The sequence below is a fragment of the Anser brachyrhynchus genome (assembly GCF_964034855.1).
Source record: "Anser brachyrhynchus genome assembly, chromosome: 9".
NCBI classification, from domain to species: Eukaryota; Metazoa; Chordata; class Aves; order Anseriformes; family Anatidae; genus Anser; species Anser brachyrhynchus.
In genome coordinates, this window is record NC_137703.1 from 1,151,576 (window position 1) to 1,171,796 (window position 20,221).

The 20,221-nt window shown below is 45.0% G+C and overlaps 1 protein-coding gene across 1 annotated transcript in view; it reads left to right on the forward strand.

Annotated features, from left to right (window-relative positions):
• The first annotated feature begins 1,366 nt into the window (after positions 1-1,366).
• ARHGEF26 (Rho guanine nucleotide exchange factor 26) overlaps positions 1,367-20,221 on the forward strand; it is a 60,503-nt gene continuing 41,648 nt past the window's right edge. Inside the window, exons 1-5 of the mRNA XM_080604728.1 lie at positions 1,367-3,502; positions 8,937-8,986; positions 10,359-13,281; positions 14,658-14,697; positions 16,070-16,215. Coding sequence (XP_080460854.1) covers positions 12,223-13,281; positions 14,658-14,697; positions 16,070-16,215 — 1,245 coding nt within the window. The 5' untranslated portion in view covers positions 1,367-3,502; positions 8,937-8,986; positions 10,359-12,222. The remainder of the gene's footprint in view (positions 3,503-8,936; positions 8,987-10,358; positions 13,282-14,657; positions 14,698-16,069; positions 16,216-20,221) is intronic.

Here is a 20,221-nt window from a genome sequence, read left to right on the forward strand (position 1 = left end):
TGGAATGAAGTTAAACATCAACAGCAAAGAAAAGAGAACCGGGGTACGAGAGGATCCCGTGTCTGTCCATTACAGCATGTGCACGTCTTTGTTCTGCAGAAAATGTTCATCCATTTATTTAGTGTTTCAATTTATTATAATGACCGTTAATTCTTCTGATAAGTTATTTTTATTCCACTGGAAAACTGAAGTTAAAGCTGTCATACTCTTCATAACGGATCGTAGCTGGTTTGCACTTTGCTGCCTCTCTAGATGGTCTAAATTCAGCATTGAAGCTACTGCAGAACTCCCCTCTGCGGCATCCCGATTGTACGTGGTGAACTGTCGTTTTTGTTGTATCCCCACTGCATGCACTTAAATCCATTTAAAGCTGGCATGTATCAGTAGAGCTTAAAAATTAATTCTAAATCAGTAAACTCGTTTATGAGTATTTACAAAGGAGTTTGGACAGGCTGAGCTGAGCGGATCATAAAGAATTGTTCCTTATACAGCTGGAGAGGTGTGGATTGTGCCATGGCTCAGGCTGCAATGTAAGGCCAAATTCCTTTCCTGTGAGCTTGACTGTATGATTGCTGCCAAGTCACAGGAGTCCATAAAGGCACTCGCAAACTGATATACAGTGCGATCCATAGAGAGCATCTGGAAGGAGAAGCGTTCTGCTCGACAAAAAGGAACATTCTCTGCCACTCAGCACATGACAGTTCACCACTTGCAAGCCTTTGTATCTGGTATTTAATGTCCCCGAGCTAGGTCTTGAAAATAACTGCTCTTTTCAATAACTCTATATAACCTGAAGTGAAGTGAGATGATTACAATAATTTATTTTGGTTATTTTGCTGTTTGAAATAAATGGTTAATTATGATACAGAGCAAGCAGACACCGAGCTAGGTAAACTGGCTTGTGACACATGTTCTTCGGTTTTCTCTTAGAGAGAAAAATGTGTTCTCTGTACTTCATTCTAGCTTCTGGCTTTTATCACTGACAACACAAGACCACAACCTGCCTCAAAGCACTGCCCCGGAATGTCAGCCCTTGCCTCAGCGAGCTCCATGGCCCAGCGAGCCGGCGTGGCAGCGGGCTGGTCCCGAGCACCAGCCCCGTGCGCGTGGCTCGGTTCTGCAGGGCCACACGGGGTGCCAGCGGCTCGGCAGCCCTTTTCCTCCTTGTCCAGGTTCTCAGGGGAGGAGGAACATGCAGAAACAAGAACAGGAAGCACTTTGCAGAATTACAGACAAATTGCCGCTTGCAATTCTCTTTTTAGGTTTTCCAAGTAATGACAGAAATGTTAAATTTTTCTTCTCTTGCTTTCAGACTGCATTTTTCAACATTTTCAGCCTCTTTATTTGTCTTTCATCTTCTGAGAAAATTTGAATGAAGATGTAAATGAAACATGAGCGTTTGACACCACACATGGATCCAGAAACGTATATTTAACAGCGCAGGACTCACTAGGAAGGAGCCAGGCAAAATCTTCTGAGGGCTGCGAAGAAACTTTCTTGCTGTATGTGTGCATACCTTAGCCCGCTCTTACCAGTTTTAATGCCATGCCCCAGAGGAGCATACTTCAAAATAAAAAGAAAAGATACAACATTGAAAATATGTAATTTCAGCCTGTAGAAATGAAAAGCCAAAGCACTGTAGATAAGACCGGGTGTAACTATGAGCAGCGTTGTACCAGGAACCACAGTCCACAGAGCTCCCCGTCACCCGAGGACCACCAGCACTGTCACCCGGCTCAAACCTTGGACAAGTCTCGGGCCATGCCCTAGCTCCCTACAGCAGGACAGCATCCCAGGCCGTGTTCCAGTGCATTCAGCACAGCTCGGCTTTTGTTTCCATAGCCATCAAGTGCGTGCCACGCTCGCCTCCAGTTTCAGGTGCTTGTGAGGCCTTTACCGAGGGAGTGGAACTCGGCGGGGTCGGTGCCTGTTCCCTGAGCAAGGCCCTCGCCTGTCGGAGCTCTTCCCCACTAGGTAAGGTGTGCGAGCGTGGGCCTGCCCGCAGCCTGCGCTCCGCCAGGCCGCACGCTGTCCTGCCGGCCTGCGGGAGTAAGTTGGGCCCTGCGACTCCCACAGTACGTTTTTTTCTGAGTAACTTGAAAAGTATTTAAGCCCTTCATTCACATCCATAAAACAACTCATTCACCGCAGCTCTGCTGGGCAAGGTTTCTGCTTACTTTGGGTCCAGTATTGCCTCTCTGGAAGAATGCCTTTTTCAAGGTCTTGGTCACCTTCAGTTTGATTTCAGGCATAAAATTAATCTAGCAGTAATTCCGAAGCCAAGTGAAAAGCAATAAAAATATTTTGTCTAAGGGAACTTGTTTCAGAGATAAAATTAATAATCTCAGAAAGCCAAGTTTACTGCTTAGGCAGAGCGCACTAGCTGTTCTCCTTCAGACAGAGGCCTTTGGCAAAACATTACTTTGTCTATCCACATCTTTTTTTCCCCTCCTTTTGAATCCAGACTTCTTCTCTTTTGGGAATCTGTTCTTGGCTCAGAAAATGCCTCTCTGTCCCCAGCTCTTTTCTCTCTTTAGTCTCGTTAAAAGCATTGTATGAATTCTCACACTTCTCACTGTGTTTCTAACTTGCTCTTGTTTCAGCTGAAGGTCTTTCTTTTCCTTCCTGCAATATTCCCTTTCACATACCCCCTCTCCTTTTTTTCTTCCTCACAACTGCATCTATCGGTTCTAGAATTCCAATTGCCAGGACTGCCATTTGCAGGTCAGGCGATAAATGTGCTTTTTAGTGGCGCTCTGTAACGCTTTGCAGTACTGGGAGCTGCGCGAGCACAGAACCATCTCGGTGTGTTGAGACCTTCACCCGTGCTTCGCTGCTGCAGGAGGAATCCCTGTCTGCTGTCCGAAACAAGGGCAGCCGTAGTGCTAGTTCAGTGGTCTCTGAAAACCAACCCAGGTTCTCTGCCATTGCTTTTACTAGCTTGCACTGAGCACAGACCCCCCAGGAAGGAGATGTCTGCACAGACAGCTGGGGATCTCCTTTGTCCAGGAGAGAGATGAAGCTAAAGTCAGTTTGGTGGTGCCAGTTCTGTATTTCCTATTGCAGCAGCCATATAGAGGGTGTAGCAGAAGTAGGGCCGAAATGTATGGTTCCCTGACCAATCCTTAATATAACAACTTCTGGACCCCTTCAAAAATCACACACATTAGACAGGCTATAAAAAAAATCAAAAATGCAAGAAGAAAAATATAACAATACAATAATACCAAGGAGCCACAAAGCTTTGTTTGGTATGCCTTTTCTTATACTGATTTCCTCTTCGTTTTGCAGAAGTCACTTGTAACTTGCATTTTCTTTCTCTCCAATGGCAGAACCAGCAGAAAGGGGCAAAGTTGAAATCTGAAGGATGTACATTTAATTCTCTGCTCTGTCAAGAGGTTTCCTAGCTGGTCATGGACATGTCATTTACGTCTTTGCGACTTGATAAAAAAACGGGGTCCTTTCCATCTCAGAGGGCAACGATAGAGCTGCAGCTGACCAGGTAATAAGACAAGTACTTCTAAGAGATGCTTCAGTTGTGGTTTTAATCCTTGGGTTTTTAATGGGAGTTGTTGTATGTAAGTGCTGAGATGTGCTTTGGGGTTTTGTGTACTTGTTTTATATATGCATATGTATATAAACATAAAAGCTGTATGCATTTGTATAATTTATCAGAATTATTTTGGTAGGGCTGTGTGGGTTCTTGTGCATTGCTTATCTAATTGCATTCACAGTTAATAGCCTCCTTTCTTAATTAACATAAGGTTCTTTTAGAGAAGCGAATGATGGGAATGATGTCAAAAGGGCTCACTGAAGAAGAAAGACAATCAGTTCTAAAATGGTGGTGTAGTGGATGAGAAAATGGAAGGATGTAACAAAAGTTCAGCCTGGGATATATCTCTTCATTCCTAAGGATCTTTAGAGAAGCAGAGATGAAAATGAACTTTGAAGTTCTGAACAGTAGGTTAGGAAATAAGTCACAGTCAAGGTGAAGGTGGAAAAATGGGCTTAGAAAATATGATAGAAGTTATTTCCAAATGAGAGGAACACTGAAGTGATTGCTAGAAAATAAGAGCAGAAATCTGACCGCAAGGGTGATAACTGTAGAAAATTACGCTTGAGCTTAATGAAACCATAGTGGTAAATTTCAGCACACACTAACAGACTAAATCCTGACAATTAAAATGTATTTGAGTTAACTAGCAGGTTCAGAGCTGAATTGGGAACACTTCCAATAGCTTGAAAAAGAAAGATAATAAAAGAAGTGCCAATTTCTCAGAATGTTTAGGAAAGGAACAATCTTTCATATACTGATCTTGACCAAAAAACCAAGCACCACAAAAACCTTCTTACACGTTGTTTGGAGAACTCCCAGTGCACCGTACATTACAACGTAGAAGGAAGGGTGAAACGAGAGAATGGCTTCTCACTTAGCAGATGCGGGAATTCTGTCAAACTCATTGTCATGGAGGTGCAATTAGTCACGTTACAGCCAAAATCATGGTCTTTCTGAAGTCAGTAATAAAACTCCTGCAGCCTTTCATGGAACCCAGATCTCACCCGTTATGTATGCGTTGATGCATAGTTTCCACTGAAGGGACCTCAGCCAAGAAGCTAAGTGAAGCGTGGAATCTGAATGTGGAGAGTACAAATGGCAAACTCCATTTTAAGGAGGAAAGGCACACTGTAGAGTTTCAACTCATTAGAGAAAAAACGTTTATAAGCTTATGTGCCTCACACTCCAGATTTCCTCATTTTCTGATTCTGTTGCTATGACAGCCATAAAATTCCAGGATTTTAATGCAGCAAAGGGAAAGTCAGGTGCGTAACTCTGGGTCAATCAGTTGTCTTGTTGCCTGACAGTGAACCAGGTTTGGCATTCCTGAAAATCAGCCCAGTTAAGGTATGCCATCAAATAGGGCTTGGGTGTCTAACCAGAGAGATGCAGGTTTGAACGTCTCAGCCTGGGTTCCCAGCGCCTGCCACGTCTGTAGAGCTGCAGCACCGGGTTGGGGCTCCCGGGGGTTCCCGGGGCGCAGGCTCAGCGCGAGGCAGACGGGCACAGCCCAAAAGGGTCTATAGAAATGGGAGGTTTTCCTGCCCCAGCTGTAAGGAATGACACCAGAGGTGAATCAAACCTATAAGCTGTTATCTATCATTATGGAAGTTGACCACAAACATAGTGGTTCTTCAGGAACCATTTAAAAAAAAAAATTATTATAGTATGAACGGAATTTTCATTCCTTTTTTTTTTTTTTTTTTTTAACTAAGGCTAAGACTAGCTCTTTGGAAACATCCATCCAATTCCCTCTTCCCCCTGCCATTAATTCAGGCATTTTCTGTGCAACATGCAGGCAAAGAAAGAATAAAGAAAGAGCAGACAGAAAATAGCATCCTTCAGCTGCAAAGATGTAGTTGTACAGGCTCCCAAGATTTCTTTAGTTTCTAATAGCAACCACAAAATGTCTTCAGCTATGGCAAGCAGCGCTTCAGTCCTTTTGTTGGGAAATGTTTGAAGTACCTTATCTTCCTGCTAGGCTGTTGAAATGGCAACATCTTATGAACTATTGTAATCAGTTAAAAGAGTTCATATCTACATTTTTCAGAGCCTTTTCCTTGACTGTTCCCTTACAGAAAGGGCATTCTTTGGATAAATGAGTTGAAATTCACTTTCAGAATTGCAGACATGTAAATGCAATCCTAAAACTGGAAAAACACTGTATAGAAATAAATTGGAGATGAAGGGACTCAGCTTTCTGTTTCTCAATTCTCCTTTAAAATTCAGATTCATTGCACGTTCACTGAACAAAACTTACAAGTAGGTGTAACTTTTGGAAAGTTTGATAACATTTTATAGAAATTACCTACTTTAACAATAGGCTAATCCCAGTGAAACTAATTATCTCCACTGAAGTCCGTGCAAGTTTTACTAGTGAAAGTATTGTAGATATAAAACTTGCTGGAAAATAAAAAGCAGCAGGAAAAGAGGACAGATAATTCCAGCAAGGCAGGAACCGGTTCTCACATCGGAATTAAAGTCCCACATACAGACACAATGCGGTCAAGATGCTGAAGTCTCCATAGCTCCTGCTGGGAAGCTCCCAGACACCGGACAAATGATGGACGGGGTTGCTGCGTAGCTGCCCTCTCCCTGCAGGAGATGCCCTGTGGATCCACCCCCGATGCAGGCAGTGAACAAACATTATCCGGGCAGGTTGCTGTTAACAGACCTGGTTAACCAGTAGCATCGGCTTAAGTGTTAGTAAACATAGGGTTGTTTTTATAATCGTGCGGACAGGAAGTTCATAACTTGCATGACAAGAACCAAGGCGGTAGCAGACCTCAAGCACCAGGCATATTTCAGTGGGTGCTCATTCTTTCCTACTCCTTTTCTGCTGTCCTGTTCCAAAATACATCCCAGTGTAACAGTAAATATTGAGACTTGCTTCAAAGTCGATAGTCCTTGATGGAAACATCAATTCCCGCTGTATATTTCCCATTAACTGAAGCTGACATCACATCTGAAGTGCCTCAGAGGCACACTGATGCACCCGAAGCGGCTCACAGGCCATGGGTTTTAGAAGGTGTGTACAACTGGACCTCGCTGGGACCATCAGTAGTGGGAGAGGAGGGGTGGTTCTGGGCACAGGATAGGGAGAGAATAAATTGGCAGTGAAACGTTTGTTTCCATATGCACTGGCTGAAAGGAAGGCAATTAGAATGCAGGCATCAACAGGTTCTTTATTACCGCAGTGCAATCTGTTGGGGGTGTTTTGTCCCTGAAAGCTTTTAGCTAATGCTGCAGAGCTTTCTGCCTGTGCTGATTATTTTAGCAACAGCGAAAACGATTCAGAGAAAAACTGAAGGAATTAAGGAACCCACCTTTGGCTGTCTGATAGATTTATATTTGCAATTTAGCTGAGTGTTACCCAGAGCAAAATCTCTCACAGCCTGTATCTGTACGGGGCAGAGCGGGGAGAGGAGCGAGGCTGCGTCCCTGCTGGGTGCCGGGGCTGTCGGTGCGCTGCGACTGCCTGTGGCAGCCGGGGAACGAGTGTCCTCCCCAGCACAGATCTCCTGCTCGCACTGGCATCACTCCCTCGAAGTTCGTGTCCCTGCCAGAGCGGAGGAAGCAGTAGCAGAAGCACTCCGCCAGTGGCCTGGCTGCAGCACACTTGCATCTGGTCTGTGCTTCAGTTTGGGGTGACCTCTGTCGCTCCTGTTGTCGTGGCAGGGTTTTGGGAGACAGTGAGAGTCTTATTCATTCATGCATGCTAATTACGAGATGGAGACTGGCACTAATCTGAGAACAGTTGGCTCTTTTCCAAGTAACTGTAAACAGACTGCCTGAAGTCATGAAAAGAGCTTAAAAAGGATATTTATATTGATACTTCATAGCTGCCAGTACAGTGCATGGGACCTGGCTTTGAAAAAGGACAATTCTGAAGCAGTGTAACTCACAGCAAATTTACAGGGTTTATTTCTGCTGCAGTCAGTTTCCACGGGCACTGGTTCTTGTTTCATATCTCCCTATGTCCTCAAAACGACTGGGAGAGAGAGGGGACTGATTAAAGTATGGATTAAGAAGCATTGATGCAGCAAACAGTGCAAGTCCCTTTATTTAAAGACACTTCTAGAGACTTTTCCTGAATATCTCCAGGTTATCTGCAAAGCTGAAGAACTAGAGCCCCCCCAACACACAAGAGCTCGGCAATGTATATGAAAGCTTTTTGAAACTGAACATACAAAATGCCCAAGTATTTTTCTTCCTCTTCTGTCACATTGCACATTGTAACTTGCTAGAAGAGTTAATGTTTAGGAGATTCAGTTCATATAAATCAGTATAATTCATCTGGATTTTAAACCTTTTAGTTCATCTTATGTATGTGTTAGATAAGCAAATAATAGGTGAGATAAATGCAGTGATTGCTCTTCCACAGCTCTAAAATTCCATTGGGATAACACGAAAAAGCTGTTAATGCGTAAGAAGCTAATCATCTGCACGTGGTACCAGAAGAAGATAAGGAGTAAGAATAATATGACAGCAGTTTTGTGCATTTGTTTTGTGGGTTGGTAGCACAAGGCTGGCCTTGCAAAGGCGCTAAGCATGGTAAAACTTTTGAATATATATTTAACTTCCAGCATAGAAGTACACACGTAGTGCTGAGCATGAAGGGAGCCCCGGAGTCTCTCCGGTCTGATCTCCCACATGCACGAGCCGTCCCAGTTTACTCAGTTACTGGTGCACTGAGGTTTGTGGAAGAGGTTATCAGGCTGAGAAAAGTATGCTCTTGATTTGAATGTGGGGAAAGATGAATAATCCCTCATTTTCCTTGGTGGATTTTCAGGGAATAACCGCATTCACCACTGAACGTATCTGTGCACGCCTTTTAATTGTCTGCCTGGTAGTAGCTATGATAAACAGTCTTCTGGGTAGCAAGGGGGTTATTGGCATGTTTAGTGGCAGGCAGGTACAGAAATGCTTTCTGGTTTGGTGCAGATTCATTACGTCAACTTTTAGGTCATTTGTACTAGCTAGGAAACAGAGGATAGACTTATTTTGACTTATTTTTCACTAGTGAATGTTCAAGGTCACTGACTGGGTTAACCTGATTGCTGTGAAGACAGGGATGAAAGCTGTACTAGCAGAGTTCTTCCCTGTGTCCAGTGTTCGGGGTTTCACACTTGAACTTGAGCTTCACACAAGCTGAGCCTTGTAACCAGCCCTTCAGACAGGCACGCTCTCCCTTCCTCTATTTAGTTCATTTCAGATTTTTCTCAGCTAAAAAAGCACCTTACTGATTTTACTCTGAGACTTTACTTTGTATGAGGTGTTAATAACTACATTTCAAGTTCCTTCTTCTTTTAAATTATATAGTTGGTTCTACTTCTATTACAACTTTAATTTTATTGCGAGTCTTATTTCTTTCATACAGGGTGTGAAATCGAACGCTGAGGTGGCCATTCAGAAACAAAAATTATTCTTGTAAGTGCATCATAGTTAATAAGTATGTGTGACAGAATAATCTTGTAAAAGCTGATTACCTCAATTATTAATAATTAGGATTTATGAGTTAAGTAATATGCTGCAACTGTATCCAATTTCTTGGCAATTTCATATGGAAAGTTATGAGATAATTTTAGAAAGAATTCTCTGTGTGAATTTTCTTTATAATTACCACATAAGGCTGTGAAATCCTAAGTGACAATTGAACTAGCATTTTAGGTTATGCCTGTGGCTTTTCCTTGCGTGCTTTGGTTGTTTGAAGTTGGTGTGGTGATTTGAAGTTTTGTCTCATTGGTGAGACATGCACATTTGTCACTTTTAATTTCAATGTGCCTTGCTTCATTTTATTCTTACTATTTTTTTTTGTTTTTTCCTGGATTTTTCTGGCAGAAGAGTTTATTTATCTAAAGTTCATGCATTTGTACATGTGGTTGGATGAGCAATAATGCAATTTTAATCTACTTATTTTTTTCCAATTCATTGATACACGAACTCTTGAAGTCTGGAGAAAAGAGCAATTAAAATTCTAACAATTTTTTCTTTTTTGGGGGGCCCTTCTCCCTTAAAGTTCAGCCAGGAAGTTAAGCAGGTGCCTGTCTTTATATAAGCAAGTGGTTTTGCTGACTGGCGTTGGAAAATTTGTGCTCTCAAAGTTAGGCACGTATTGATGCACCGGAGTGTGTTACAGCTTGTGTGCAGCCACGTCTGGCACCTTCTCCTCCATCCCCTTACTCTCACGTGTCCAGGGCACGGTCGGTTAGCAAGCCTCTGCAGTAGTTTGCCTTCAAGTCTGGTGACAGTCTTCCTTGTCACTACAGTTCTCTCCTTGTCCATAACTAAATTCCTGTCTTGTAACAAACACGGCTATCACCTCAGCTTTCAAACTTCCCAAGAACTGGTCTGAGATTTGGCATCTGCCAAACAGAAACCTGGTGGCATTTTTTGGTTAAATGTACTCTCACAGAGATGAACCAACCCCCCTTGTTCCTGCCAACTGTAGTGACTCAATTGGTTTTCTGAATCTGGGAGTATTTCCTACCCCGTGGACAAAGCTGTAAGCGCTTGTACAGGGACCGTCTGTGGCACAGCTGCATAGCACACCCATCCCTGCGTCCCTCTCCCCGTGGCCCCAGAACTCCCTGCTACAAACCCCTGAGTCTGGGGCCCTAAAGAAAGCCCCTCCAGGTGGTTGCTGGGTGGCAGAGCTCTGCCAGCAAAGCATTCGCCATGCGGTGTTGCTGTTGTGTGCTGTAAAACAGATGGGCCATAGGCCCAGGTCTCCACATTAAAGCTTTGTGTGCTACTCTTTTTAGGCTGAAATCTGTGGAGAAATCAAGTTTGTATCTTGCAGGTGACGGCAGCCCTGGCAGCCAGGTGGGAGGAAAGGTGTTCAGCTTAACAAAGCTTCCGCTGGCCTGAGCTGCTTGGCTGTTTCCTGGAGCTCAGTGAGATGTAAATGACCTGAGTGCTTCGCAGCTGTGGGTGGCAGAACGGCTGAGAGTGAAGGCCAAGATGAACAGCCATAGGTATGCACCACACGTTCTTCAGCGCCTGATTTTCCCACCTCCAACACTCTGGGTTGGAGAGTATCCCAGGGCCAGGATCCAAGCATCCTCAAGTATTCAGGGTATTTCTGTTCTGCCATTCCTGGCAAGATGCATTGCACAGGGATGGAAATCAGACCTGGATTCCAACTTCCCTGCGTCTGAGGGAAGCCCAACAAGTAATTCAGTTTTGAGGTTTAAGGCTAGGAAAGCAACAATTCTAAATTGTTATTTTGACAAGTAATCGTGGAACTAAATAAATACTTGTGCTGAATGCTCTGCGTACTGTGACGTGATGGCTTGTAAAATAGATTGCCAGCTGGGACCCTGCCTGCAGTGAGCCTCCTGCCCTGGTCAGAGCGGTGCTGGGGCAGTCAGCGCTGGTGTCCTGGGTGCTCCCCACAACCTGTGGGTGTCCCCCAGCCTCGGGGCCTCATCTGGGACCTGCCTGCAGGCGAGGGGCCGAGTAAGCGCTGCCCCCACACGAAGCACGTGTTCAGCTTTTCGTCTTAAATCCTACTCAGTTCTTCTAAGTTACCTAAAACACAGATTTTGCTGTCATTTGCCAGAATTGCCAGTAAATTCACCGTTCATTTCCCCTTTTCTTACCAGAAAGCCACTCCCAGCTTTCTCCCAGCATTTGAGCACCCAGTGAAGCAGTGACAGCTGCGCTAAGGCTAAGGAGCGGCCGGGCGAAAATCTGGTGTCCCCCGGGGGCTGAGGAGGTGGCAGGGCGGCACCACGGCTGCCCACAGCACCTGGCACCGCGTGAGAGATGAGTCCTTGTGCATTCCTCACAGGATTACCACAAGTGGTAAGCTTTGAGGAAAGGCCTCGAGCACCTGCGGGCTGACCAGCTTTTCCATCTATCCAGACTGGTCTAGGTGTCGCCCTCTCCACAGAACTTAGGCGCTTTGTGGACCTGGCAGCCCACGGGACACGCATCTTTATGTTAACACCGGGGTCAATTAATTCGTGTTTTGGTGAGGTGCGGCTTCGTTTATTCACGGTGAGGCCCGCGCTCTCTCAGAGCCGGCGTTTCACCAGCCCACGGGGCCCTGCGGTGCCGGCAACCGGGGCCGGGCTCCCCGTGGAGCGCCCGTGCCCCGCCGCCGGTACCTGCGCGGCGTAGGCCCGCGCTCCGCGGGCGGCGAGGGCGGAGGGCAGGGGAGGGGCCGGGCGGCGGGGCCGTGCCGAGCCGTGCCGGGACAGCCCGGCGGCGGCCGAGAAGGGCTGCGGAAAGGCCGCGACCGAGCCGCAGGTGGGGCGGGAGGCGGCCGCCGTAACCCCCCCCCACCCCTTCCCCAAGCCGGGGGGGGCGCCGCGATGAGGTGAAGCCGCGGGGGGGCCGGGGCGGCGGGCGGGCCGCGGCCGGCAGCCGGCAGCGGGGCGCTCGCAGGTGGGAGCGGAGCCCGGCGGCAGCCCCCGCCCCGCCGGCGGGGAGCGCGGCCCCGGGGGTGCGGGCGAGCCGGGGCAGCTTCTGCCCGTGCCGGCCCGTCCCCTCCCCCGCTGGCCCGGCGCCCGCCGTGCGGGGTTGCGGCGGTGCGACGAGCCGAGCCGAGCCGTGCCGTGCCGTGCCGTGCCGAGCCGCTTCCCCCCGGGCGAGCTGCGGGGCCCGGCGCGGGGCAGGGCGCGCTGCTTCCGCCTGGAGGCGGCGGCGAGGAGCCGGCGATGGACGGGGGCAGCGAGGCCGAGCTCGGCGGCAGCGGCGCGGCGCCGCTGTGGAAGAGGAGGGCGACGCCGCGGCAGCACGCCCGGGGCAAGCCCCGGCCGCAGTCGTACCAGAGCCCCAGCGGGGTGCTCGTCACCGACTTCCCGGTGGAGGACAGGTGCGCCTTCACCGTCACCCAGCCCGCAGAAACCATCAGCACCCGCCCGGGCGGCGCCGCGCCCCGGAGGGCGCCCCCCTGCTTCAGCTCCGACACGGGACCGGCGTCCAACGGGACCCTGCGGCCTCCCGGCTGCCCGGCCGCCTGCCCCGAGCAGCCCGCTCGCCTCCTGGCGCTGGTCTCCACCGGCCCCCTCGGCATCGCGGCGAACGGCGCGGCCGCCCCGGCGGGCAGGCAGCCGGCTCGCGGCTCGCGGAGGGCCCCCGGCCCGCCGGCCCTCGCACCGCAGCGGGACCGGAGCGCCTCGACCCCCGGCCCGCAGCCCTCGCCCGCCGCAAATGCGCGGTCCCCGACCGACGGCGCGGCCGTGCCGCCCTGGCAGCCCAGCCAGCCTTATAAAAACCCCGAGCAAGTGCCAGCGGGGCCCGCCGCCGTTTCCCGGGCGATTTCCCCGGAGCGAGACTTAACTCCTCAGGGCCCGGCCCCCGAGGGCCAGCTCACGGAGCAGCCGTCCGTCATCCTGAGCACGAACAGCCCCGCCGCTCTCAAAGTGGGCAAGCAGCAGATCATCCCCAAGAGCTTGGCTTCTGAGATAAAGGTGACGAGCAAAAGCGGCAGCCACAATGCAGAGACGAACAAGAGGGTGCTCAAGGTCCGCAGCATGGTGGAGAGCCTCAGCGTGCCCCTGGTAGCCGACGCCGAGGAGGAGGCCGAGGGTGACCTGGACAGCCCGGGGACGCTGAGACGCGGCTTGCGGTCTACGTCGTACCGGAGAGCTGTAGTGAGCGGCATCGACTTCGACAGCTCTTCCAATTTCAAGAAAAAAAACAGGATGTCTCAGCCGATACTTAAAGCGGTTGTTGAAGATAAAGAGAAATTTTCTAGCTTGGGGAAGACAAAGGTAAGTTACGTTGACCGGCGGGCGACAGATTGCTTTGAGTGTTGTAGACTACATGCTAGAGCAATGTGCGATCTCTAGTTGTCCATAAATGCTAGGTTTTATTCCTGTTTTTTGCTAGCAGCAGCCTTTTTGTAGTCATTGATGAGTCCCACAGATGACTTACGTGTGGTGCTTCCAAAGTGAAGTGGCAGAGACCTTAGGGACGCGGTTCTGTTGAAATCTAGGCAGCTCAAAAATGTGGCAATAGCAGCTTCATGCTTGCGTTTCCTGCTGGATTCCCCAGCACATTTAGGTTTAGTTTCACAATCAAATTGATATTATAAAACCTGTTCCCCAGAAAGTAGTAAACACGAAAAAAAAAAAGAGTCAAGCTGAGTTTATTATGTCCTGACTGTGAGAGAAAATGGACCGACAGAAAAATAAACTTACACCCTACGCTGGCTGAGACATTACTTTAAAAGTACTTAAAAAAATCAGAGTATGGTTTTTAAATTGACAGACTCCACTTCGATTATCTTTTTTTGTGGCTTAATTCCAACACCTGCAAGTTACTGTTTTTTTAAACATCCTGGTAAATTTACGAAGAGTGTTTTGGAAATGTGTTGTAAAGTACTCCAGGCAAAGGGCTAATGCTATACCTGTTAAAATAATTATCAGCTTTTTGACAATTTTTAGCCAAATTAAAAATTACAGAAGCTTTTGTGAAAGCGGGACAGGTGTTGAAATAGCAATAGATCAAATCGTGAACTACTCCTGAGAAAGGAGCTTTTTGGGTTTCGTTTTGGTAGTAGACTTTTATCAGTAACAGCAAGAAGTTGTTTAAAGTAGGATGCTGTGATATTGCCCTGTCTTTACACGCGAAACTCTTTCTGCCAGTAGCTCTCTTGAAATTGACTACGTAGACCTAGCTTGTTGCACCAAAACAACTGTTTTATTTCACAGGTTTGTCTTGGTCACAAAACATTCATTTACAAAATGCTTAATGTGGTTGTTCTTTGCAGAGTGTGTAGAAAGCTTTAGACAGCTACTCAGATCCACTCAGGTCACCTTAGAGCCTTGCAGCAAAGCCCAGAGACAGTGAAATGAGTTACAAGTTCATGGAGCTCTTGTAAAGTTAGTACATGTTATGCTTTTGAAAGCATAAGAACAATAAAACATTCGGGACAAAGATACATATAAACAACATGTGCATAGAAAAATCTGTGGTGGCTTTTCAGTTTCTCTGATGAAACAGTTGTTTTCACAAATACTTCTCCAACATAAAAGATTTATAGATCAGGGCCTTTAATTTGGAATAAAGTGGAAGTTCTTGTTATTGTTGATTATTTTGCTTTCTTCTTTTAATGTGTATATTTCTTTCCTCTTAAATTTATTAGAAGAAAACGCTGAAAGGACAAGGGACATTTGATGGGGAAGGTAAGCCCTTTTCTGTACAGACTTGATGGTATGCTCAATCACAAGAGAAGTTAACTTAAATACCATTTTGCACAATTCTTTAATACTTGGTCAGAGACTAAGTACCTTGTTTTTCAGTAAATTGATTATAATATGGAACCATAGTTATGGCAGTGGGTATATTTCAATGAATATTTTAATGAATATGGAATGGCAGGTTACAAATATGTTTTTGTCTGAAGGGTATCTTCTCAAATTAGACTCTTGTTCCTCTTAAAAGAATTGGTTGATGTGACTATCTCAGCCCTAACAGCTCTATAGAATTACATAGGTAAGGCTTTCCCTCCAGCTGGGACTGTCTTCCTGCCTGTTTCCTGTGACTCCTGCCAGGTGTGAGACAGCTTTTGTGGATCAGCGTAGGGGCTGAGGGTCATCACCTGCAGCAGATACCTGAATTGTTATTCTCAAAGTTCAAGGTTAATGCAGCTTTTTCCCCCTTTTTGTCATAAGCAAAAATGCTGGGACCACTGGAGTGAATTCCTTGACTCCTTAATCCTTTACTTTTCTTGCTACCTAGCCTTCAAGCTCAAGTGTCAGAGGAACACTGCCCATGGATCTTCCCTTTTATGTTATTCGTTAATTCAGAGTTTTGTCAAGTTCGCTGCTCTTCCCAGTATTCCAGCACAAAAAAACTTGCCCGGCAGTAAGTGCGTGGATGTGTGATGGCAGTTTTGCCATCGTGAGAAATGGGAAGGGAACGTTCCACATCTCTGTCTCTGCCATTTTTGTAACTGAGTTAATGCTGGCAGTACTGAAACAGGTGAAAAGCACGTTTCATTTTCAGATTCATAGGCCCCATGCTTATTCAAGCAACCTTTGAAGTTTCTGTTTTGAATAGTTCTGACTTGAGACTTCTGAAGATTGGGCTATTTCGTTCACTTAGTGAAGTGGGAAGAGAGTATTTAAAGCTGACAATAAAAGTAGACGTGTATTGGACTTACAATGGTCCTTCCGATTAAAATAGCCAGACCTCCGGATTAGTGACTCTGCTCTACTGCCACGCTTGTTCCGTTCTTAAATTGCTGGCTAATTATGAAACATTGTACAGCAAACCAAGGAAGAAAAAATTGTTGTCTGTTTTTTCTTGACAAAGGACACATCTGTTCTTTAATTCAGTCAGTGTGGATCTTTTTTGGTAGTGGTACAGTGATCCATTGTTACTGTACTGCACCATTGTCCATCCTAAATAAGATACTATCTTTGTCTTTTGGAGTTTGTGAACAGCACATTGACGTTTTCGTTTCTTTCATTGTTTAAATGTTACTTAATTTTTTTTTGAAAGCAGCTGAGCTAACTTTCTAGCAATTAATGACATACTATTGTTTTTTTATAGAAAATAATGTGTTATATCAGAACTATAAAGAAAAAGCTCTGGACATAGATTCTGATGAAGAGTCTGAGCCCCGAGAGCAGAAATCAGATGAAAAGATTGTTTTTCACTATAAGCCCCTGAGATCAACGTGGAGTCAGCTGTCAGTTGTGAGTATTAAGTCATTGCACAGCCAGCCAAACAGTGTCTGAGACTGTACTGAAACAAGTCCTTTTACTTGCTACTGGAATTTTCAGCTCAAGTTTTTCATCTTTTTTTTGTTTTCCTTGCAAAATATAAGGTGGTATATTCTCTTATCAACACAAGGTATTCTGGATATTCTTTTAGCAACAGATTTGCAACCGTTCAAATGTTACTAATCCAAATCTTGGGCTCTCACTTTAGCTTTTACTCGGGTTTTGTGTAAGGTAACTCCAGCAGCTTAAAAATGCATAAGTCATGTTTTCTCCATCAATTTTAGTAGGTGTAGACTCATGTTCCTGCCAGAATCATTTTCTCTGGTTCCCTGACATCTCCCGTTTTCATTTGCTGGCACAAGTGTTTGTAGGCTCACGTCGCCATGCAGCAGACTGGTTAGAGGATCTGATTTGAAATTAACAAGAAAAAAATGTCAATGTAGTTTACAGTGAAATTAAATAGAACTTTGAAATGCAAAGGAATTTGGATTTCATAATCTTAGGCTTTAAGATACTTTTTCTTTTTTTAATATGTGCTGGATGGAATAATCAAGCACAGCTCTTTTGATTGCATATTCAGTTTAAGACTTTGTACTTTCCACAGTCCCCAGAAATGGTGGCTTAGACCTTGCCTGATAATGGTGGCAGCCAGGCCAGTGCAGGTCCTTAGAAAAGCTAGGAATTAGGCTAATGTCTGTCACTGGATCTGGCTGTTCTGAATGAGGCACTACCAGAAAGCCTTAAAAGGTAGGTTTAATTCCTAGCTGCATGTAAACTTGGAGTGGAATATGTGCTTTGTGGTTCCTTTCAATAAGTTGGGAGTGGTAGGGATCAAACCTTAAGTAGCATTTAGTCCTTTTTTTGTTCTTCTTTTGACTAAACTTATTTCATAAGAACAACATGAAAGTCCTGATCAATTATTGGTTTGTTTTACATTGGTCTTTGTTTTACATACAAGACTATAAAATGAACTTTCTCAATTGCATTGCTTGCTAAGACACAAATTTAGCGATTCTTTTAAAAAACAAAACAAGAAAGAAAACACCATAATTCACTAAAAATGTGAATTCTGTTAAAAGCTTTAATTAGTTACAAACAAGTTTCTGCTGAACTGCTCTCAGTTACTACAAGCCAACTCTAAGCTGATTGACTGCATATATGTAATGGAAAGCATTTTTAAAAGCTATTCAGATGGTAGTATTCTGCTATTGTTAGCAAAGCCTATTTAGTACATGCAGTGGGTTTTTCTTAGTAGCATTGTTAAACAAAGTAGCATTGAGCTCTTTCAGTCATTACTGTGATCTTGCTAGCATCCCTGCTGCTAAGCTGGAAAATCAATGATACTAAGTGATAATTCTGTAAGCTTTCCTAGTATGCATAATTTTGAGACCAAAGAAAGAGTAAAAATTCTGTGTTTCTGTGGTTAGTTTTATCTTTTGATCATTTCTGTGGTTTCTGGGGATAGCCATAAATATATATACATATACATATATATATATATTTAACTTGTAGAATGTAGAACCTCTCATCTCTATATATGACATAGGAAAGGACTGTTATCATACCACATGATCACTTGAAATATTTGACAGTTGGGGCCATTAGCTGTGTATACCCTAATAAACGAGTAACTAATGCTGAATAAGATCTGCAGGCTATTTAGGCTGTCTGTTTAGAAGAGCTGTCTGAGAGATACTGACAGTCTTGCAGTTCAAGGTATTGAAATATGAATACCTCATTGATTCAGTAATTATAAAGAAGCCAAGACAATGTGGTTTTAAAAATATTTGCTTTGAATTTTCTTTCAACGAATTGAGTATTTGAAATGTAGTTAGTTTTGCTTAATACTGCAAAAAAAGTTTGTTTCTAATGAAGTCAAATTAGTATTCTTCTGCCTTCTAGGCAAACTAGCAGTTAAATGCTCAAGAGCTGGAAAGAACGTTATTCAGTAATAATAATAATTGCGAAAACACTAATTTGTCTTGAGACCAAAGCAGTACAAAGACTGGCTCAGTAAGAGAACCATTGGTGTATCATGCTTACGGTTACACGAACCAGACTTGTTCTTTCCCATTTCGAATGTGGCAAACTTGCTTAGTGTCTTTACTTGATTTACAAGGCTCAAAGTGGGAAGTATATGGGAAAAGGTAGTGCACTGTGAAAAGAGTGTGGGAACCTGCAGATCTCACGGTGTCTCTGTTTACAACTCTCTGGAAAAAATGTGTGTTGTCATTGCGTATTAAACGTGAGTGCTGAATTGTAGCAGGAGGTTACTGGGGAATGTGCAAGTATTGGGTTTCAACATACGGTAGGGAAGAATCACAGCGGGTTTATGGTACTTGTTAGCAGTGAATATGCTAGGAAATCGGGGGGAAGGACAACAGAGTGACTCCCCCATCTCTGCGGGTGGTTTCTTGGGCTGCCCAGGCCTGACAGCTGGTGCAGCTCCGACTAGGCTTGCTGCTTGAGGGAGTGAGGGGTTGTGAAGCCTTCGTGTATGGAGTTGTCAAAGCCTTTAGACTGTAATAAAAAAAGCTGTTCCTGACCTCTTGCAGCATACAGACACCTGTGAAAGTAAGATGGAGCCTTTTCAAAGAACATTTAAGGACTCTGAAGTAGGGTGGTATTTAAACCCGGTTCCTTTCAAGTTGCTCTCTTGACCCCTCTTCCTCTTTGGATTCCTGCGACAGATCAGGCAGCAGGCAGGGGCTGAGCAGGCGACCAGTTTAAGGGCCAGCTTATCTGCTGTCTCTGCGCCTTCCAGCTTTCATCTGTTCATTTAAAATTTTAATTTGGGAAGAATAAACAGTATTTCCAAAATACATTCCAAAAGCATCTTGCAGTATGTTGTTGGAATTCACTGCAGATCATATGCACTGGTACTACCTTGTGTGTCACGTTAAATGTATTTACTTCCCAACAAATGCAGCAGTCCGTTCGGGATAACAACGGTATGTACTTCACACACAGAGAGCAACAGGGTCAGTTAGGCTGGAAGGGACGTTGTCTTGGGATCAGCTGTCCCAGGCTGTGGCTGCTCAGGTTCCGAGTACATCCGAGCATGGTGCATGTTTACTTTTCATTATGACTGTCAGTGCTGCTCGGGTTCTCACAAATACTCATCATATTGTATTTCATTTTCTGATCTTTTTTTCTCTGGTGTACAACAAGTATAATTGAGATTTTTCTCTGTTGCTCAAAAAGCTGCTGCAGGTTGCTTTTCTGAGCCACTCTGTGACCTTTCCATGGCTGCCTCTCCTCTGTGGTATCAAACAAAACTACGTGTCTGTACTGTCAAGGATCCTCAGGGCTCTTTTGTCCTTCAGTATCAAAACGCTTATGTTCGTTTTGGCTTATGGTACAGCCACTCTGTCATATTTCTAAAGTATTTCTTGTGAGTTCTTTTTCTCCTCTATGTAGCTATTTCTTATTTTAGAGGAAGTTCTTGTACGTAACTGCAGAGTTAACCCCTCGTTCTTTTCGTCATTTCCTCCTTCTTGCCATAGTTGAATCGGTCATGACTGAGCCTCTGGAAGAAAGCTGTCCAGTGTGATGGGGAGACAGCAGTAGTAGCTGGAGTGTTGTCCCTCTGAGTTGTTTTTTTTTTCTTGCTATCTTCTTAGCTTATATTAAGTCAGTGTTGATGGCATAGCATCACAAATGTGATTTATTATTTTTAGTCTTTCAGCTGATACGCTTTGGACACCTTAAAAATAGGAATTGAATTTTTTTTTCTTGGGGTATGCCAAAAGTAGTCTCTGTATTTGGGCCTCCTTCTTTTTGGAAGCTTTGCAGTTAATTCAGTGCATAAGCTAGAGCCGTCTGCTTCTACAACTAATTTATATGTGCACCTCGAATGCACGCACACATGTATGACTAGATGATAATCACAAACACAGCTTATGTTTTTGGAACATAAATTTAGCAGTTGCCACATTGTTCTCACTGGAAATTTACAATTGCTCTATTAACAGGAAGC